Source organism: Charadrius vociferus, unplaced genomic scaffold (assembly GCF_000708025.1).
Source record: "Charadrius vociferus isolate BGI_N301 unplaced genomic scaffold, ASM70802v2 scaffold214, whole genome shotgun sequence".
NCBI lineage: Eukaryota > Metazoa > Chordata > Aves > Charadriiformes > Charadriidae > Charadrius > Charadrius vociferus.
This window is the reverse complement of record NW_009647955.1, coordinates 3,548,327-3,569,342: the sequence shown is the minus strand read 5'-3', so window position 1 is coordinate 3,569,342 and position 21,016 is coordinate 3,548,327. Positions and strand designations below refer to the sequence as shown.

At 40.5% G+C, this 21,016-nt stretch overlaps 1 protein-coding gene across 1 annotated transcript in view; it reads right to left on the bottom strand.

The window, feature by feature from the left end:
* Positions 1 to 21,016, bottom strand: part of LOC104285031 (IgGFc-binding protein-like) — a 56,614-nt gene that overhangs the window by 2,952 nt on the left and 32,646 nt on the right. Inside the window, exons 33-51 of the mRNA XM_009883422.1 lie at positions 20,822 to 20,905; positions 20,428 to 20,520; positions 18,822 to 19,014; positions 18,361 to 18,538; positions 16,729 to 16,837; positions 16,154 to 16,245; positions 15,368 to 15,544; positions 13,225 to 13,427; positions 12,801 to 12,945; positions 11,811 to 12,052; positions 11,002 to 11,166; positions 10,432 to 10,556; positions 9,477 to 9,745; positions 8,082 to 8,290; positions 7,466 to 7,607; positions 5,507 to 5,757; positions 4,752 to 4,881; positions 3,527 to 3,695; positions 535 to 665 (exon numbers count right to left, since the gene is read on the bottom strand). Coding sequence (XP_009881724.1) covers positions 535 to 665; positions 3,527 to 3,695; positions 4,752 to 4,881; positions 5,507 to 5,757; positions 7,466 to 7,607; positions 8,082 to 8,290; positions 9,477 to 9,745; positions 10,432 to 10,556; positions 11,002 to 11,166; positions 11,811 to 12,052; positions 12,801 to 12,945; positions 13,225 to 13,427; positions 15,368 to 15,544; positions 16,154 to 16,245; positions 16,729 to 16,837; positions 18,361 to 18,538; positions 18,822 to 19,014; positions 20,428 to 20,520; positions 20,822 to 20,905 — 3,107 coding nt within the window. The remainder of the gene's footprint in view (positions 1 to 534; positions 666 to 3,526; positions 3,696 to 4,751; positions 4,882 to 5,506; positions 5,758 to 7,465; positions 7,608 to 8,081; positions 8,291 to 9,476; positions 9,746 to 10,431; positions 10,557 to 11,001; positions 11,167 to 11,810; positions 12,053 to 12,800; positions 12,946 to 13,224; positions 13,428 to 15,367; positions 15,545 to 16,153; positions 16,246 to 16,728; positions 16,838 to 18,360; positions 18,539 to 18,821; positions 19,015 to 20,427; positions 20,521 to 20,821; positions 20,906 to 21,016) is intronic.

Here is a 21,016-nt window from a genome sequence, read left to right as displayed (position 1 = left end):
AAAAAAAAAAAAAATTAAAAAAAGGTTTGAGATTATTATAAGTTTTATTTCAGCATTTTTTAGTCTGAAAGATTTGGAGTTTTCAGCTGAATCTTTTTTTATCTTGAAATTCCACAGGAAAAAAAAAAAAGGAATTAGTGTATTTTGTAGATTTAAAAAGAGATTGAAATGAAATGTTTTTCCTTCAGATTTGTAGCTTGTGATGGTCTCCAAAGTTTTAACTTTTTTTGCCCAGTTGGGAATGGGGACACTTTTTTCTCCTGCAAAACTTTTGACGACAGGGAAGCCGACTGCTCTGCTTTCCTAAGTAGCTTTCTAAGTGGGGTTCTAAATGCGAAAGTTGGCATAGGACACAGAAGAGTGGCCAAAAGTGAGTGTGCATGCTAAACTGTGAACAGTGATTGAAGTGCGAATCAACATGCTTTTACTCCCTGAGAAGCTTTGTTACATGATGCGTCTAGAAAAAGCCTCAAATCTCAGATTTGGAGAGTGCTTTAGGCAGAAACCATACTTTCTGGTTCTTCCTGTGCTTACCACAGTCTGTCTGTTGCCTCCAGCCTTTCATATTGACTCCTTGCTGCTGACAAGCCAGCACATATTCCTCCAGACTGCGACATAAGGTAGCATTCTCATCTCCTTCCACACACATATCAAACAGGCAGCTCCTATGTGCAACATGAGAAAGTGTTCATTCCCAATACATTTGTTACTGTTTATTTTCAGCTGCTTTTCTGCTCGAGTCTGAGTTACTTTCATTTTCCTGTATCTTGCTGATAGGAAAACAGAGGAATAAAAAAAACCCACCGAAGCCAGCCACGTGATTGAGAAGATCAGGTGATCTGTTGTGCAGCTGCTGCTAACACGCGAGGCATTCGTATATGGAAAAGCGATAAACAAGTACCTAACTGCTTGTCACAGTGAGTTATTCTTTGCTGTCTGCTTCTGGTTTGGGCTAGCCTGCCTGTACCTTGCTTATAGAGCACTTTTTAGTACTGCTAAGTCTTATAGCTGGACTACGCACTTCTTTCGATACATGAGTGCCCTGGCCATGTCCATATGCCTTGAATATTGACACGGAATTCTGTTTTACCCAGTGTTTGTTTACCAGTGATACCGTCTCAGCTTTGCTTGTCATCTGACTATCCATGGCCTGATTTTCAGAGGCATTGAGATCTGAGACGAATGGAATCTGCAAGTATGCAGCACCTCAGAAAAATCAGGCAACCTACTAAGAAGGTAAAACAGGCTGCCCAACCAAATTCTAGAGTGAGGAGAAAAGTATGTTAAGAATCAGGATATATATATTGAAGCCACTGGTCCAGTTTATTTGGCTTAAGATACCTTCACATTCTTGTCACAGCTATGAGGGACTTTGAAGTGGGCATTAGCTACCTTTAAACATTAGTCACAACTATATGACTAAAGAAAACTGGCAGCTACTTGGCAATTTTGTGACTGATGATGGATGAATGGTGAATCTGGGGATGAATCAACAGGTTTCATACAGCTCAAAACTAGGCGTGTAGGAATTGTATATGTAGGAGGCCAGAGCAGCCTTGAAACACAGCAGGGGGAACTTCCTTGAAGATACTGGGTTAGTTACTCTTCACTAATCTGTTTTTTGCTCTTCTCCATGAAAGACTGAAGAAGTGGCACTGTCAGCTTCAGCCTTTGTGGCCATAGCATGAAGGCTAGATTTTATGAAGCTGGAATTGCTAAAAGGTACCTGAGCCAAATACCAAATTCTCACTGAATGTAGATGAGAACTGTAAGCACACTGGAAATCCCAGCTTACAAGTATAATGCTTAACACTGCTGCTTTTTCTGTGTAGGAAAAGAGGAAAGTTACTTTCTCGAGCTAACAGAAAAGCCAAACTCTAAATAGATGGAAGGATAGGTCATCACAATTATTTAAAAATACATAAAGGGATTTAAATAGATCAATATTATACATCAATAATATATCAATATATCACTGGGCCCTGTTCTCCAAAAGCATTTCCTATCCTCAATTCCTGTTAATACCTTGGAGACTGAAGATGCAAGTTCTTGTCAGAAACTAGCGCCAAAATGGTTTTGCAAATGCGGAGAACAGCTGTCTGCAGAAGACACTTACGTGAAATAGAAGTTTGGTGAGACCACAGAATGACAATTTACAAAAGGACCACTCGAGTCAGTCAGGATTTGACATCTAGAAGTTCTATTTTCTTGCCCCAGCTGATTTTCATTGCAGCCTTGGAAGAGCCCTGGATCTGGTTCCTCCTCAGACTCATTTTTTGAATTGACATCTCGCCTGGAAATGAAGTCATTATGAAACCGTCAGTTCTCTGGACATCCAGCATTCCTGGTACTACTCTCTAAGTAACACCGCAAGAGTAATTCTGCCTTGTGGTATAAGCGTAAGCTTATTTCTCTCTCATGATTTATCCTGAATGGGAAGGACATACATGAAGCAAATCAAAGATGCACTAGAACGCTTCTTACCATCTCAGAGATTTATGGGTATTTAAATCAAAATGGATAGCTGTAATTATCTCTTTGGAAATTCTGCATGACACAGGCTTGATCCAATGCCTCCTTCATCCAGTCTATTCAGTAAAACTTGAATGTTAGTGAGAATGATGCAGCTGGAATAGGCCGCTATTTCTGGGACGTGTGCTCACTTTCACTGAACAGCTGGCTGCACGCCTGAAGTGCCTGAATCGTCCTGTAGGCATAGCCTCCGGAACCCCTTTATGCTCAACACTAGCCTACATACTGCTTTCTACTATTCTGGCAGACAAGTTTTTGCAGCCAAATTATATCCTGACAGATAATACAATTCCATTTACTTGCTGAAAAAGTTCTGCGTTAGTGGCTAAGCAACCTCCAGAAGTCTTTCGAAGCAAATTGAGAAGAAAGGAAGGAAACCTCTGTCCCTACCTGCTTTACCTGTTTCAATGCTCTGTATGGACTAATTAGCACAGAATTTGCCTGATTACAAATATAATGTTTATTTATACTGAAAAGAATGTCTTTGCTTTTTGTGTACTGTCGGAAAACACTAGATAGCCATGAAAGTAAGGAAATCAGACTCTCCCAGAACTTGTTCTGGGAGAAATTGTGAATTCATCTGGATGGATTTCAAAGCTACCTTCATGTTCCAGAGGGAGGGATGACACTGAACCAGGATTTGTTCTCCCTGAGGCCCATCCAGCACATCATGATGTATTTATCTTTCCCGGGAATCATGAGCTTGCCAAAGATCTTATTCATTCCCCTGCCCTAGCAGTTGTAACGGCTGTGACTCCAAAGAGGGATACTGAACTGGACTAATGCAGTGATAGTTCAGGCCTCTCTTGGCTAGATAGAAGGATCCTGATAGTTCACATTAGTGACAAGCAGGAAAAGTCTCTACACACAGACCAAGGGATGAAGAAAGACCAGAGATGAGAGACTATAGTTATTCCTGGATATTAACTATGGCTTAATTCACTTGCTTCCACTGGCTGCGCTTGCCATGGGTATTAAGTAGAAAATTAAGTACCTGACACGAGAAGTTGTTCTTTTTAGGGGAACTTTCCAGCTCTCACCAAATGCATTCACATTCTTCACCCAAACACCATCTGATTTTGTGAAGTCATTTCTGTATCTCCCATCGAAGTCACCACACAAGCCTTCCACTCTGTTTCTGTAGGTGTTGGCCAGCTTTATATCTAGGGAAGTTCAGAAGAAAAAAAAAAAACACAACAAACCATTACACAGAAATCTTTGCTTCTGAGTGCATGGAAGAGGTGGAAAGCAATGCCAAGTACTGCATTTCATGATTCAGACTGGAGTTGGTCGTGTGACATGGGCCTCATACATGGGGTATGAACACAGCCCCAAACGTACATGTTCATACATGTTTTCACAGGACTGTTTCTGTGCTCTGCAACACAGATCATGAAAAAAGTGATTTCTTGTGGCCAGGAAGTTATTACATAACATGACATCACCACCTGAGTGCTCTCAGTGCACACCGCTTACGGCTCTGCAACAAACTGAATGCACCACCCATTTTTTGCCCTTCACTTACAGTTCACTTGCTTGTTGAGAAACAGAAGTCCTATAAAACAGACCTTTTCTTTCTGCAGTTGGAATTTTAGAGCTTGGAATGATGGTCGTGTATAAATGGCCTGGCACTTTCGCCAGGTACTCAAAAGTAACATGACCATATTCTGTTGTAAATCAGAAGTAACTCTGCTTTGAACAGAGGAGGTAACATGAGTGAGTTGTGTATTTGTGATAGAAGAGTCCTGCTGAGAAACACTAAAGAATGGGATTATCTGGAATAGGCTTGAGAGGAAGCATGTAAAAGGATGCATTCACAGCTGGATAGCTTGAGGACCTCAGTCCTATGACTGAGTGAAGCTGCCAAAGGGGCAGATCCAGACTTCACCAGATCATCCTGATCAGCAATTTTAAGTGATTTGCTTTCGTTTTTATCACTCAGGCCATACTTAACATGAAAAAAGTAGAACAGTCTGACTCTACATCTCATTTCTCCTAAGTTCAGGTGGATCCAGATAAAGAGATGCCAGTTTTCTGTTTTTTCTGATTCCTGGGAAACACTTTTTGTTTCGATTTTATGGAAGTTCATATCACAAAGGACCATAGGCTCAAAGGGCAAAGATTTCTAATTTTGCCTTGGGTTTAGAACTTCTTTGGAATGAGAACATTTTTTGAGACAGTGCATAAATATTCCTGTACATTGTCTTAATATCACTTACCTGCATTTTGATTGCCATCAAAGCTCACGTATAAGCCAAAATCTGTCTCCAGGTAAATTCTTGTTGTCCTCTGATATATACGAATACCTTCATGAGGATGAGCAGGGGTTCTCACCCTCACACCATCCAACTAACAGGGAAAGAATAAGTTAAAATTCATAATATATAGGCCAAATTAAAATCTGGCTTCAGTACAGGTCAATGCTACGAATGAACACTCCTCCTCTTTGGTTTTATGATAAATATATCAGATAATTTAGCCACGTAAAAAAATCAGTATTCAATTTTTTGAAGTTAACAAAATCATGTAGTGAGGAAAGTGATCTGGACACAGTATTTTCATGTCATCCTAAGACATTTCTATTACTGAGCTAAAAATGTATATATGAGCTATGTATACTCTTATGCACCAATAAAGAACAAGGAAATTAAGTTTTCCTAGCATAATTCACACTCCTCTTTTCCTTAACACTGATAAAAATATGTATGGCTTTATTGTAAATCTTAGGATATTTGGGGTTTTATTCCTAAATCTCAATTTTTTCATTTATTTGTTTGAAGTAGAATTCTGTCCTTCATAGCTCTAGAGAAAAAAGACTCAACACAACCGAAAATCACGTTTGTGGTTACTCCACAGCACTGCTGTAATAATATAGTTAGCTTTAATACTTCAATTCTTCAGAACAGACATTCATTACTCATGTTTTACTCTAATGGAGAGCCTTTCTCTGTGCTCTGCAGTCAGTGAGACTTACCACCAGCTGCTTGTTCTGCCTGAATCGCACTGTGTGATTGTAAACATTGATGAGAATCTCCTTCAGGTAAGTAATGTGTCGACTTCGATGGAAAGGATAGTTCATGCCTTCAATGCTGAACTGTGTCAGAGTATCAGGTAGGTCAGGGATGGTCTGAGCCAGAATATACGTGTATTTCCCTTGAAAGTGGTGCACCAGACCATCAAAGGTGATGTAGTGTGGATCGCCCATGACCCGGCATTTCCCAAAACCTAAAGGAAAAGAGCTTCATTACTCTCCAGTCTGAATGTGCATATGCCAGATCCCAAGCACTTTAACATAAGTTAGGTAAAAATGATTGCTGATAGCATGTAGGTTTCTTAAAATAAAAATGGGTGCTCAGGCATCACCCTAGTGATTGGGCACTCAAATGGAGAGTCAGCCAGAGAAATTCATTCATCTGCCTGGAACCAGTGCGAGCCAACTGAACTGAAGCAGAACATTAGGGTTTATAGGCTTCATAGAGACTAAGCCGTGCGCAATGGTTCTCAGCAGAGGAATGACTCTGCCACACAGCCTGGCTTGCAGTGGGCTCTTAGAGACGTCGGTTTCATAATCCTCAGCAACATGTTACTACAAAATTATTACAACAGGAAATGCAATGTCTAATTTTGGCTGTCTCACTGCTGGCACACTGATTTCTTCTGAGGTTACTAAATTGCTCATGGGGTTCACCAGACCGAACAGTCAGATGCAATGACTATCGTTTAGGTATTCTCCTTAACCATTGAGCACAGAGCAAACCATTATCCCAGGACCAAGGCTCTCCTTAAGACTGCTGGGGTGCCTCTGCTGTGGTATCACTACAAGAAAGACATAGAGGTCCTGGAGCATGGCAGAGAAGGGCAACAAAGCTGGTGAGGGGTATGGAGAACAAGTCTTATGAGGAGCAGCTGAGGGAATTGGGGTTGTTTAGCCTGGAGAAAAGGAGGCTGAGGGGAGACCTTATCCCTCTCTACAAGTACCTGATAGGAAGTTGTAGAGAGGTGGGGGTTGACCTCGTCTCGCTAGTAATAAGCGATAGGACAAGAGGAAATGGCCTTAAGTTAGCCAGGGTAGGTTTAGGATAGATATTAGGAAAAAGTTCTTCACAGAAAGGGTTGTTAAGCATTGGAACAGGCTGCCCGGGGAAGTGGTGGAGTCACCATCCCTGGAGGTATTTAAAAGACAGGTAGACGTGGGGCTTGGGGACATGGTTTAGTGGTAGTTTTGGCAATGTTAGGTTGATACTTGGACTTGATGTTCTTAAAGGTCCCTTCCAACCTAGACAATTCCATGATTCCATGACTCAATTTTGCCAAAATGGAGCAGGAGAAAGCTGGATTTGCATTATGCTCTTCTACTAATCACCAATACAGTAGGACCTATGCCATACCACTCTTCAAAATTGAAGTGTAGAGTCACTACGCAACAAGCTACCTCCTAAACAATCCAATTTATCTTAGAATATGCGAATCAAAGTTCTCTTGCTAGCCTATTACATATCTGTTCAGATTTGCTCTGTACTGTTTTGCCTTTATTTTTTCTGATTTCAAATCAACACACAATGGAAAAAACAGGATCATTGCCAAAGGATTCACAGACATAGCTGGGTTTTGGGTTTGGCAGATCCAGTGCAAATCTTTTTTTCTTATTTTTCTTTTTCCTTTAAAGTAGTCAAACTGAACTGTCAAATTTCTAGATGTAAGTAAATGTTCAAACTCTTGTTCCACTTCCCTCTACAAACTTTCTCTTTTGTACTGGAACTTTCAATTCTGAGAACTGAGGCCTTTTTGTGTTCAATAATATGTCATCAATAGCACTGTTAGAGCTTCCTTCTTTTCTGTGGAAAAGCCTGGAAGAGCCATGGAAGAAAGAATGGAGACCCACATCCTTCCTCCTTCACCATCCCTCACCAGGCAAAGACTTGCCTACACATACCTGTTGGATTGCACTTGTGTTTTCCATTTTTGATCACGCAGGTTTCTTTAGAATCACAGCCATAGCTCGTACATTTGATGACACCGTTCTTCTGACACTGGCATCTTTTGGTGCAGTGTGGAGTTATCCAGGTCTCCCCAGCCTGGATGCAAGTTGTGTTAGTAATACGTTACCAAAGTGCTCAGCTTTGCAGTGCAATAGAAGTTCAATAGCAAAGGGTGTGGGGGCTGGCTAGGTGCAGCCTGCCTAGTTGGCAGTTCCACAACTGCTCGATCCAGGCATAGTCTCACCAAGAGCCTGGCGGGGGGGGTGGGGGGGATCTCAGTCCATTTATCGTACTGTCTTCGACATGAGAATTTGAACACAAAGCAGGACTAGGACAGACTGCCTGAATAACTCTGATCAATTGACTAGTTTAGAATATGCCTCAATTTTGGCCTCGGGTGCAAAGTACCAAGCTCCTAATACCTGAGCCTGCAGTTTTTACTGATCAGATGAACGATATTTCTTCAGGTAGACCCTGAAGATTTCTCTCTCTCTCTCATTCAGATGGACAGGGGACCAACTTTCCACAAGTTCTGCAGCCAGAGATTTGCTTCCCAGACAAACTACTTACACTGTAGTAATTGTTGTCATCATCCCTGCAGCCACAATTGCTCAGAGGTACACACTTGCCGTTACTGAGCACATAGTTATTATCACACTCACAGCCCTCTGTGCACTGTTCTGTCTTCTCACACAGGGAAGAGGCAAAAATGTCATTGCATGTTGATGGGCAGGTGGAGACACAGTCCGTGTAATAGCTGTGGAGTGGACAGGGCAATGCTGTGCGGGTGAGGAGAATAGAACCAGCGTTATTAAGTACATTTAGAAAGTGCACTGCAAACACATGTGCCTACCTGGAAGCTACAACTTGGGCTATAAAATGTCAGTATAGAATTGCCTTTTAATAGCTGATTTTGATCATCAACCAGTTTTGATTTTTTATATTTTATTTTAAAAAACAAAACAGAGAACCCTCTCTGGAGCTGCTGATTCAGTTCTATTACAAGTATGCTAGATCATTCAGATTCAGTGTTCCAGTTCAGCTGCAAATGGGCACTGCTAGAAATGAGAATCTTTAGGGCAAATTCCTTAGAGTGTTCAACGCTCTAGTGATGCTAAACAGGTGTGTATCTAGCTTAACCACAGACATAAACACATGCAAGAACAACAGATATGCATTTTCAGAGTGAAGATTCCTCTAGCTCTATACCCTATTTCTGCCAATGACTAGAGATGCATAAGGGGACAGTTCAAGAAACAGGGTAGCAGGACAAAGGGTTCGTTTGTCCAGTATTTTCCTCCACTTGTGGCAAGGGGCAACTAGGAATTTCTGATGGACCTTTTCAACATTCATCTGGCTTGGTTTTTAACCAGTTAATTGTTTTGTCCTCCACAACATTATATGATAATTAATCCCACAATGTAATACTAAATTGTGAAAAAAAAAAAAACAACAAAAAGAAACGTACTATGTGATCTTTACTCATTTTTACATAATTTGTAGCTTTGTTGAATGGGTGGAGTGAGGCACATACTCCAGAAACTAATCCGAGAACGTGGCCTTTAATAACCAACTGGCCAGATTATCAGTTTTCATTCAAAACATGGTGAGTGGCATTGAGCCTTGTGTCCTAACACAGTATCCCACTTTGTTTTAGTCTTCTGATTATATTATTTCTCTATTTTAGGCTCATCGCAATAACTCCTGGCACTCATTTGGCTACTAAAGGCAATTCTAACTCCACATTACTATCCATAACTAGTCTAGTCTTGAGTTATCACTGGGTTTAGCTCAACCTGAACACAGGTCAGTGCAACATGAAGTCATGAAATCATAATAGAACTGCATTTTGTGATAATTTGGGGTTAATTTTCTTTTACACAACTTGTACACCTAATACTGCTAATTTGTTTTCATGCGATCAGCCATCGAAGTTTCGGTGTTTTCAATTGCTTGGGCACTTACGGCAGAATGTGCTATTCCTCCATTTAATAATGACTCCATGACTCCTGCAGGTGTCCACATAGAACTGGACTATGTCGCAGAGAGCGGACTTCATGCCATCATACCGGCACATGTCATAGACGCAGATCTGTATGAAGTCTTCGGGCTTGACTAGATTATGACATGCTTTGAATTTGTCCAATTTTAGGACATTGCACTGGCTTTCCATGACTGGTTTATTCTCTGCAGTGCAAGGAGGAACATCATCTTCTCTTAAGTCTGATAAACAGCTGCATGAAAACACAGACATAGCTGCATTTAAGTTTCAAAGGCATATAGAAGATAGAGACCGAAACTGAAAATTTGTTTCTACTGCAAGGCATTAAACAAATAATGCTAGAGACTACAGTCGTCTTCCTGTCTATATGTTAAAGATTAGGCAGAATTAGATCTGTCTAGCAATCACCATGCTGCATCTGACCCTCGTTACTCTCACTGAACTTCCCCCTAGCTAGAGGATTGACTTCTCAGCTTTACCTCGAAACTGTCTTGTCACTGCAAACTTGTGTGGTGATCTGGACTCTGCTGACCCTTGCTTCCATCCTTGGGCTTGCTTTGCCTTGCTCAGGTAGTGTGGGCTGCGCCCCGGCTGGTGAGGCCACTGTTCTCTCAGCTGTGTTTTCACACTTGGCTCCCTGTCCCTTGGGGAGCAGCTGGCGCTCACTGGTCCCCAACACCATTGTCCTGCTCTAGGTTTCTTCAGTGTAAAATAAACAGAGGCTATGCCAGACAGCGGACTGTCCCAAAGCCTAATTCCCCAAGTGGTTAATCACCCCAATTTCCTGTGGTGATGGCTTTTTTTTGGAGCTTCAAATTGAGGAAAAGTCTCATATACAAAGCAGCAAACAGTCAAAACAATCGAGCGGAGACTGTTTACCGAAGGAAAATGGAAGGTAAGAAAAGAAGTTATATTTACCCTTCATCACTGTCTTCCTCCACTTTCCAGCTATTTCCAAACTGTGAAACACTGACGAGCGTACCGTTGGGCAAGGACAAATCATCTTCACGTATATCATTGAAGTTACCACACATGCCCTGTACCTGCAAATGAACAAGAACCATATTCTAAGCACAATCTGTTCTACATCAGCTTCCCCAATAACTTCTTGTTCATCGCCTATGAAATGATGTGACCAAATCACCACCAACAACCAATCTTGTACCAGAAATTTCAGACATGCTCGCTAGTGTCTGACTGTATCCATAGAGAAATAAAATAGAAACTGCAGTAAATCTGTGGTTCCCTAAGGCTTCAAGGTGTTTAATTGAATAAATTGGATGCGTTCCCCTAGCCAGGCCATTTTCTCTAACTACCCTCTTGGAACACAAGGAAATAGCTGTGAAGAGAAAAAAAATAGAAAGGAAAAAATTTACCTGTGTTACTACACAGCTGCAAAGAAAGATGCAAGAGCAAACCACAGGATTAAAAGAAATTAGAAGTCAATGCACAAAGCAGAGGTTTTGAAACAGTCATGCTAAATCTTACCTTTGAGAAATAAGAGTGTGGGAGGGTGATTTCCAGATGGTGATTGCCATCATATTTCACTATCACACCAAAGTCAGTTTCCACTACTAGGAATCTGCCAACGTTTCCAATGGACACACCTCGCAACCGGTTCTCCATTGGAGTGTAGACTCTCTCATTGTTCAACTGGAGAGACATGTCATTTGTTAGTATGGACATTCTTCCATGAAAGCTTTTCTGCCCACAATCTATATTGCTTGCAATGCTGAAGATTTCTCTACGACAGTTTTAGCTCCTTTACACCTCCACCATTGCATATTCCAACTATGGGCTGCAGGAATCAGCCTTTTAGCTGAGGAGAGCTGGGCAGGACTCATAGCCTGTGGCTTTAACAGGGAGCTGGAAAGATCCCTGGTAGTGAGCAAGCTTTTACCCACCCACCCATAGGATTCCCTGCCTCTGGTACTGCCATGTGCTATTCTGGACCAATACAGTATGACTTGCTTTTCCTCTCTCTTTTTAGCTAGCTAAAGGTGATTGGGCTGACAACAGCTATTGAAGTGGGGAGCCCCATTCTTTAGTTCAGGCAACAATTCTCTGATCTGGAAGTTCTGGGCTCCATCTCCAAGATACGGCCAACAGAATGGTAAATCCAAACCAGAAGCCTTGGCAACTGGTGAGAAATGATATTTCCCCATGATACCCAGTTCATTGAGCCCACAAGCATATGCACACATATTCCTCAGGAAACATGAAGATCCTCTTTCCTACAGCTACTGTAGTGAACTAATTTTAAGATACTTGCCAGAATAAAAAGCATCACCACCTACCAGGATTCCTTGGTTTTTCTGAAGAGTGATTCGTACATCATACACATCTACATAGACTTCTTTCAGGTACGTGGCCCCTCTTAATCCTCTGTCTTCATTCTTGCCAAGGATGGTTATAGGAATGACACTGCTGGTGTTGACAACCTCAACTAAGGTGTAGGTGCAGGTACCCACAAAAGTGTACATCATTCGATCAAAAGTGAAATAATGGGGATCTCCTGCCACTTGACATGTTGCTTGGCCTGAAAGTGAAAAAATAAGCTAAGAACTTTGGACTGGATTTCACCATGGACTCCGCTGACCAAAGATGTTTGCATTAGTGCAGTAACCTAATCCCTATCATTATTATGTTGGCAAACCTTCACAGAGGTATCTCAAGTTCATACCGCTGACTTGATTTGGAAATATGAAATTTCTAGAAAGTGTCTCCTAAATTTAATTTGCAATGTATGAACTGGCAACTTGGCAACAAATGAACCTCTTTATACATTTCTATATGCTGTTGTAGGCATTATTTATGGCAGTTGAGAGTAATACAAAGCTTTTCTACTTAACTATATAAAAATACATAATTATATGTATAAATACAGATGCAAATATAAAATTAAATAAATTTGCATCTATATACATAGATACTTAATGCACTCGCCATCACGCAGGCTCTCAGAAGTGCAGTTCTCAATTATTCCCAAATTTAGAGTTTGCAGCACGGGTGATGTGGGACTTGAACTTGTATTATCAAGACGAAAGGAACCCAAGTGATCTTGCAAGCTTTTGGGCAGCATCAGTTTTTGCTGATATCCACTATAACAGAAGAGGATCTGTGCTTGCAAGAGAGATGATTATGTCTTTTCATCTCTTAGCACCGGCAGGAGTCAGTTGGGACTTCTTTGCCATCACATGTGAAAAGATATTTATAATAAAGCCAGAAGGAGAAGAAGGATCTAATTATGGAATTGACATTGAGAACCATCTTCAGGCAGGACTTACCATTGGAATGACAGCCCAGCACACCATCCTGAACACTGCATTCCTCTCGGACTCCACACTCCCAGGATGTGCATTCAATGGTGTTATTAGCGTTGCAGGTGCATCGTTCAGTGCAGGGATAGCTGGTGAACCAGCTTTCATCCAGCTGAGTGGAAAAAAGAGTGTAGAAGTATATACTATTAGATAAATTGGAAGGACAATCAAATTACTGGTATTTAAGTGTGCATTATATATGAACATTTGGGCAATTTTAGCCACACAGCTCACGGATCAAGAAGGCTGGCAAGGTGAGTCTATTTTGTTATTATTAATGGTGTAAATAATAGTTGTGTTAGTGTTACTAATATCTTTTTCTCTCATAGTGATAAAGAAAGAGCTCCCCTGATCATTCTTTAAAAAAAAATAAATAGCTGAGGTAACTTGCCTGGTGATACTGATTTTTTTCATCAACACAACCACAGCTGCTTTCTGGCACACATTTGTCTCCACTCAAAACATAGCCTTCCTTACAGAAACAACCTTCCACTGGTAAGGAACTGCAGGAATCAACTGCTGACATGTTCAAACAGGTAGAGGGACACCTAGTACCACAGCTTTTGTAGATGCTGCCTCCAGGACAAGACATCGCTAGAGAGGAAAAGAAAGCATAAGATCTCTCAAAAGGGCAAAATCATGATAAAAGTTTTCCTGATGCTTTCATTGTTTGCTCCTGAAAAATACACAAAAATTGCTGTTAGAAAATCTAACACTGGAGAGTGCTGCATACAAAGGATTTTCTTGCCATGTGAGATGGGTGGGTTTTGGTAGAGGTGGGTAAGACAGGTGGGCCACACCTGCACATCACCTCACAAAGGAAGGTAGGTTCGTTTTGAGGGTAGGCGTGATGTGATCATACAGGACTAATTGTGCTTGGCTCAGTAAACCTTTTTCTGCAGGTTTTAAGACATAAAGTCACTCCATTAAGGGAATAGAAGAATCTCTTCATGTACCAGCTGATATGGCCCCATTGCTGTAATTACTATTTGAACACCTGACATATATTTAAAAATAGAACCAAAAATCAGACTCTAACTTTCACTGAGACCCCTTGAGGAAAATATATTATGCTGTCACACCCCTCCTGCTCATGGTAGAACTGGGCTTCTATCACTCAAAGTGTGCTCCCCAGGGAAGACATAACATTTTACAGAAATCCTGAAGCATTTGTCCATTTCTAAAAAAAAACCCAAATACTGTTTCTGTCTCGATTCTGTGATAAATCACTACATATGACTCTCATTTACTTCTGCCCTGACAGCATGTTCTCTTAGTCCTGTCAGGCAATGACAGCCAACATCTCCAGCCATCTAGCCAGACTACCTGCCCTTTGTCAGGTTCTTAATTGAGTTTTTATTTCATTTGTCAGATGGAGCACTTGAGAGTCAATCCTCTTAATGTGACTGAGTCTTCTCTATCACTATAATCCAGCTATAGATATTTAGGTCCTGAGGTATGGCCTTGGACTAAGGAGTCTGGATGTCCATAGCTTTGATCTGATTTGGAGGGTTAGAAGCTTGTTTCTCGCTCTGTCTTCTTTTTATCTATGAATCCTGTGTTCTCTGTCCTCCTAGGGCTGAATTCCTGGGTGCTTTAAAATCATTCTAAAGTTACAGTAATTCTTTTTCCAAACTGAGCAGCTTGCTGAGTCCCTCAATGTTTTTTATGGTTTAGTTTCAATGCGGAGCTAATTGTTTATCATAGAAAAAAAAAATGAAAAAGAAAAAAAAGTGCAAATCTGCAGAAGGTAATACAATGGCAACTGGTATAATCAAAATTAATGTAAAAGACAAAAAAACATAAAGAAGAATTACGGTTTCTTTCAGTGTGGTTGACATTTAGAGGACTTCTTTTCTCCAGGTGTGTACTTTGTGGATATAAAGGTCCTTTAGAAGATGTCTGGCAACCAGAAAACTGCCCAGTGCTGCATAAAAATCAGCACCAGTGGAACCCCTGGGAAGCTTTATTTGAAGAAATGAGAGCTCATTATATGAAATTTCCCATAAGGTCATTCTGAAGAGAAGTAATCGGGAGATAGGTGAAAAAACTTGATTTCTTTGCTTTATAGAGAAATATTTGTAAACTTCCTAGAAACAGCTGTTTCTAAAGGTCTCATTAAACTAGTTTTTTGACCAAGAGCCATTGATAAGCATTCATCTACGGAGGACTACTAGCTCCACTTAAATTGAGGATGGTAGATTTTCAGTGGAGCAAAGCAACAGTTATTTCCCCAGTGCAGAAGGTCACATAAGATACAGTTGAATGTAATCAAATTTTTCCAAGAAACTAATTGTAAATTATTAAAACTTTAAGGATTAGACCTACATGTGTCCAAATGTTCATGAAAATTAGTGTTTTATACAAATACTGGAAGGGTACTGAAACTGAAGTAGGTTCAAGATGTGAAAAGACATAGACTATACTCAAAACATTACATAAAATGAAATAACATGCATGAAAAAGTTAGAGGAGAACATGCATATTTTTGAAGTTTAAATCCAGAATAGATATTTATAAGTCACAACACTTACGGCAAAGAGTAGCATTCCTCCACTCTATGCATATCCCAGCATTGACACATGACTCAGCATAGGCCTGCAGTCCATAGCATAAGGATGTTGCCTGTCCATCAGTGAAACACATGTCGTAAACACAGTTTTCAAAGAAATTCTTTGGAGGCACCTTGGCATGGCAATCTTTGAAGATTCCTGTGTAAATCAAGAAAAATATATAGAAGGACAGAAAAAAAATGGGAATGATAAGATCACCACCACCATCTATTTTCTGTCATGGTGAATGTATTGTGAGTGATCCAGGCTAATTTTGTTTAGTAAGTTAAACCAACACTTGAAATGGAGCATGCACAATGAGATTTGGCAATCTGGATCAGACTTTCTTCCTTTTGTATGATTGATACAATATAGCTTACATAAAGTAGGAGCTGCTGGCTAGGTAAGCCACTAATTCTAGGCAACTGCAGGGGGTCTCCAAAGCAGGGAACATCTACAGAATTTCAGATACAGTATCTGTAATACATGCAATGACAGTGCCCTCTGAACTATTTCTTTGAGCAAGCAGAGTGCAAGTCACTGTAAAGCAAAAAGCAGCTATGGCTCCCTGCGCACATTCTCAGATATACTTAACGGACACGTTGGCACTGTCTGATTGGTTATCATATCTTGACCAAGCACCTATGAGTTTTACGTTGGCCATTCACACTGGAGGTTTTATGAGCTTCTAATGTGAGCTCAGAACAGCAAACTATAGAGAGGAGGCAACACAAGCTATAAAGTGCTCCATCACACAGTTCATACTACCTGTTGGGTCTGTGATCATGCCACATGCTGTGTTCTTCTTTGCTTCACTCTCCAGCACAGGATCACATTGCTCTTGTGTCCCACTCGAGCATCTGGGGAAAGCAAACAAAATCAAGTATGTGTTTCACATCTCTTGCTATCAGATTTTCAGGTGAAGACTGACACATGACAACCCTGCACAGCAGGGTGTATTTCATTACAGTTATAAGACTTCATCCAGCTTCTTTGAAAAGCTGGTATCGGCCCTATCACTGAATGGACTCCCTTTTTGATGCCTTCTGGACTATGCAGAGGCTTATTCTTAGCTGAAAAAAAAGACCTATGGGATCCAATCAGTTATAGTTTCCAATCAGAGGGCTGGACTGAAGTCCCATCTCCCCTTACACTCAGCAGGCAGTTCCTGCTTTGGAAAACAAGACTTAAAGGACACAAGCACTCTTCTCATTCCCTGTTTAAAGTGAAGGGGCAGCTCCCTACTTCTAATGGGCAGTTGGAATATGTAAAATGGGACTGTATGAGAGAGCCAGTGAGTGGTTTGATTAGCAAATGCCATGTGATTAAATTAATATACATACATGGTGTTATTCTCAGGTACAAGCCAGCTTTGTCCCAGATCAGTGGAATCACTTGCAATGTCACCATTGGGCTTTATGTTGTCATCATTTGGATCACCATTATAATTACCTGTGAGGGTAAAAAGAGATTTATGGGACACATGAAGTTCACAACTGTAGAAAAAACCCAGGTTTTAGCTGTAAAAAAAATTACTACAAACTAGGAAGAGTATATATACAACATCAGTGTGTGCTGGGTAAAATAAGGAGAGCTCGACAGTGTTTTAGACTTTGATCACTGACAAGAGCTGCCATTCAGACACTTGTGGACTTGAGAAAAGAAACCTGTAAGTTCTTATGTAACTAGATCACATCGCATACAAGAAAGAATCACTTAGCTAGAAAAACCCAACTCATTTCTTTACACCCTACCTGTAGAATGTTGGACTAAAAATCAAATGGTATTATTTGCACCATTATATTCTTAGGTAGTTTGCCTGAATGGAAAGTGTGCAAAACCCATGGAGAGATAATTGAACTAGGAAATTTCGGATGATCCAAATCAAAGAATAATCAGAAACTCACAAGACAAGCTACTCTTGTAATTTCTACAATCCCATTTCCATCCTGAAATGCATTTCGTATAATCACCTGGATTTCAGAATGTTCTTCCAAATACACCTGCTCAAGTCCAGGCTTTAGCAACATTGCTGATGAAAAATTACTGGTCACTGCTAATTCCAGCAAGCTTCTGCTCTCATTAGCTATGTAAGCCACCCATGACTCTTATTTATTTTTCTATCCTATTGTAATAGAATTTCTTACAGAACACAATAGAATGTGCCCTTTTGTGTCTGATCTTTCTCACAGGACTCTAAAAGGCCTCTATATTTTGTATCATGTACAGCACTTAATATTTTGTGTTGCTTGAATTTTGGAATAAAGTATGAATTTTCTTTCCTAATCATCAAGTCTGTCAGCTCAGGATTATCCATTTTGGACCCTTGTCATTGCTTTGTTTTAATGTAGGCAGTGCCTATCTTAGCTGGAATAAAAAGTAGGTAAAAATGAGCCTTTTCTTTCTTTTTCTTTTATTTAATCTTTTTTTTTTTTCCTTTGATCATATAAACATGATCATTTAGGTTATGTAAATACCTTCTAAAATAGCACAGGAAAACAACAGCAGGAAAGTTTGAGGATGTTGACAGTAAGCTACTCTGAAGATTGCTCTCTCCTGTGGAAACAGCCTCAACTTTTTATGATTCATGAAATGAAATGATATAGCATTCCCCACACCCAACAATCTAAATAACAGAAAAATGTATTTGCGGAATTTTTGAGTAGATGTGTGCAAATCAGTACTCTTCCTAAATTTCAACTGTAGAACTGAAGTGAGGTTTTTTATTTGGCTAAAAATGTTATTTGTAGTTATACCTCGCAACATTCCAAATGGATAGCATGTTACCAGGAATTTTGTAAGTAACAGTTTTGAGAAACTGAAAAATTCTACCGCGTTTTCTCCACTGCTATAAATTCTAGTCCGGTTGACAAGGACTAGCTGTGTGGAGAGCAAGTATGACATGCTAAGAAAAGAAGTTGAAGTAATCACCAGCCCCCATATCACACTAAAAAGTGACTAAGCCTATGACTTACCACAGAGGCCACAGAGCAGACCACTGTAAATAGAGGGCACGGAGACTTCTGCGTAGTGATTTCCATCATATCTCACCCACAGTCCAAAGTCAGTTTCCAAGAGAACATATCCACCACTGCTTTGAATACTGATCTTCTTTTCAATAAATACGGGCAGGTTCATTCTGCTGCCATTCACCTGTACAGCAAGTTGTAAAAGTTAGTGTATGGCTGCTGGGACTCCTAAAACTACCATCAGCTAAAATACAATAGTGAAAAAGATGATCTTATGCACAAGGGAACTGGGAGTCATTAAAGAATGCTTCATCTGAGCAAATTTGTTGGACATCTCATTAAAAGAGGTATGTCTAGTAATAAAAAGAGAAAGTTTGCTATCAACTCTACAATCAGAGGAAATATTTCATTATCTGCATGTCAGTTTAAAAATATTACATATGTCTTTTAAACAAGTATTTTCTTACATTCACTTTCTTGTTTTTCAGCAAAGAAATCTGGTTGCCATAGACTTCCACTTGCACTGACTTCACATAAGAGACTTTGGTGTTGGCTCCTCTGTGCTCATTTGTTGTGGACACATCGAAGTATGGAAGCCTCTCAGAGACATTGCACACTTTGGAGAGGGTGTAAGTGCAATTTCCCATGAAATTATGAACTCTGTGGTCAAAAGTGTTATAATGTGGATCCCCAGAGGCGCTGCAGGAAGCACGGCCTGGGAAGAAAGAAAGAACGAATAATTTCCTCTGAATCTCTACCAGAATTCTGCAGATGCTTTGTTCTCACTTCGTTTGTTTTATGTTCTAATTGCTGCTCAGATATAATAGTGATGCCATCAGTCAAGAATATTCCAAACGCCAGCCGAGCCTCCCATCTTTGGACGCATAAAGAATTTGTACTCTTAGGTATCAGAAATCTATGCTAGAGGTTGAGGAAGAAATAGAAAGAAAAAGATGGAATATAAAAAACACCTTTGTTATTAAGACATCGATATATAAAACAGAGCAGTGAGTTATCAGTGTCCATGTCTGAAAGACTATTTCTGACTAAATAGGAAGAATCTACTCAAAAACTTTAGAGGGTTTGTTAGCCAGAATAGACTGCTGCACTACCAGCTGTGTGGGGTTCTGTACTCACATCAGTTATGGAACTCATATTGAATACTGCATACACAAGATGTCCTTTTTACATACTTTTAAAGAATATGGAAGTTAATTTACCAGTGATAATATGTACAAATGGTGGTACACAGTGTGTATGCATTTATGTGTAAGAGCTGGTTAAGGTTTTTTTATGGTGTTTCTCAACAACAACAACAAATAATGAAAAGAAGTCCTCATCTTTTCTCTGCTTTTCAATAGAGTCTTACAAAAATAGCTACACTTATGGTTGTATCTACACACCAACCTTAACAGCTTAGATACAAACTATTAAAACTCTAGGAACTACATATATAACAATTATCAAAAAAAATCCCAGAGGACAGCAAAACTGACTACGTGAGCTAGCACTCTCTTGTACATAACAAGCTGACACATGTAGAAGACTTAGTGCTTAAAACTGGAGGAAAGAAGCAGCTAAAACTTATCTAAACTGACATTTTAGTGTATTTCCTAAGTACTAAAATAACAGTAACGACACCGTCAGTATTTCCAGGACCATATAACTGGATTATAACCAAAATAAAAACAGAAATTGGAAGCTAAATTAGATTTCAAAATACTATAAGCAACAACACCCATAAAACAGAAGAAAACTTGCCATAGAGAAAGGGTAATTTAAATATTTAGGGACATGGCAATAAAGGGTATGTGAAATAACTATCAGGCAGCTGGTGTACTGTTACCAAAAACCCCAACAATGTGGCAAAAGAAACCCAGAGCAGGACATCAATAGTGACTACTCAGAAAGAGTCCCAGCACTGAAGGGCTGTCCCACGAAGGTGATTGAGTGAGCAAGAAAAAGCTCTGACTCGCCAGTATAAAAACTCTGTCACTTAGCTATGGGACCTGTATTAAGAAAGCTGAGGACCTATGACAGGAAGTAAGAGGTAACAATGAAGTGTGGCAGTACCTGAGCTCGGTGTGGGTTTCGGTGGTGATGGCGTGTGTGGAGGCTGCGTTGTAGTACTTCGCAAGGGGGTTGTGGGTTGTGATGTCGAAGGACCTAGAAAAGAAGGAGTTAGAGGAGATCTGTGTCAACATGGCAGTTTTGTAGTAGGAAGCTGGTCCACCTTTCCCAAGCACCAGAACACTGTGACCAGAGAGGCCCAGGGTAGGGATCACACAGTGTCTCCTGAGCAATAACTCGAGTACATGGGTGCTCTCCCACACACACTGTCGGTTGACAGAAGGAGACGTGCAACTCCTTCACTACAGTCACTCCATCCAATGGTCGTGGGCCTTAAAGGAAGTGAAATGAATGGTTGCGACAAGTAGTAGAAGGTGGGGATGGGATTTGGCAGTACCTGAGCTTGGTGTGGGTCTTGGTGTATGTGGAGGCCGCGTTGTGGTGTTGGGAGAGGTGGTCCCAGGCTCTGGGGTTGATGGACCTGGCACAAAAGAGAGTTAGAGGAGATCGGGGTCAACATGGGAGTTTTGCTGCAGGTAGCTTGTCCACCCCTCCCAAGCACCACAGCACTGTGACCAGAGAGGCCCAGCTC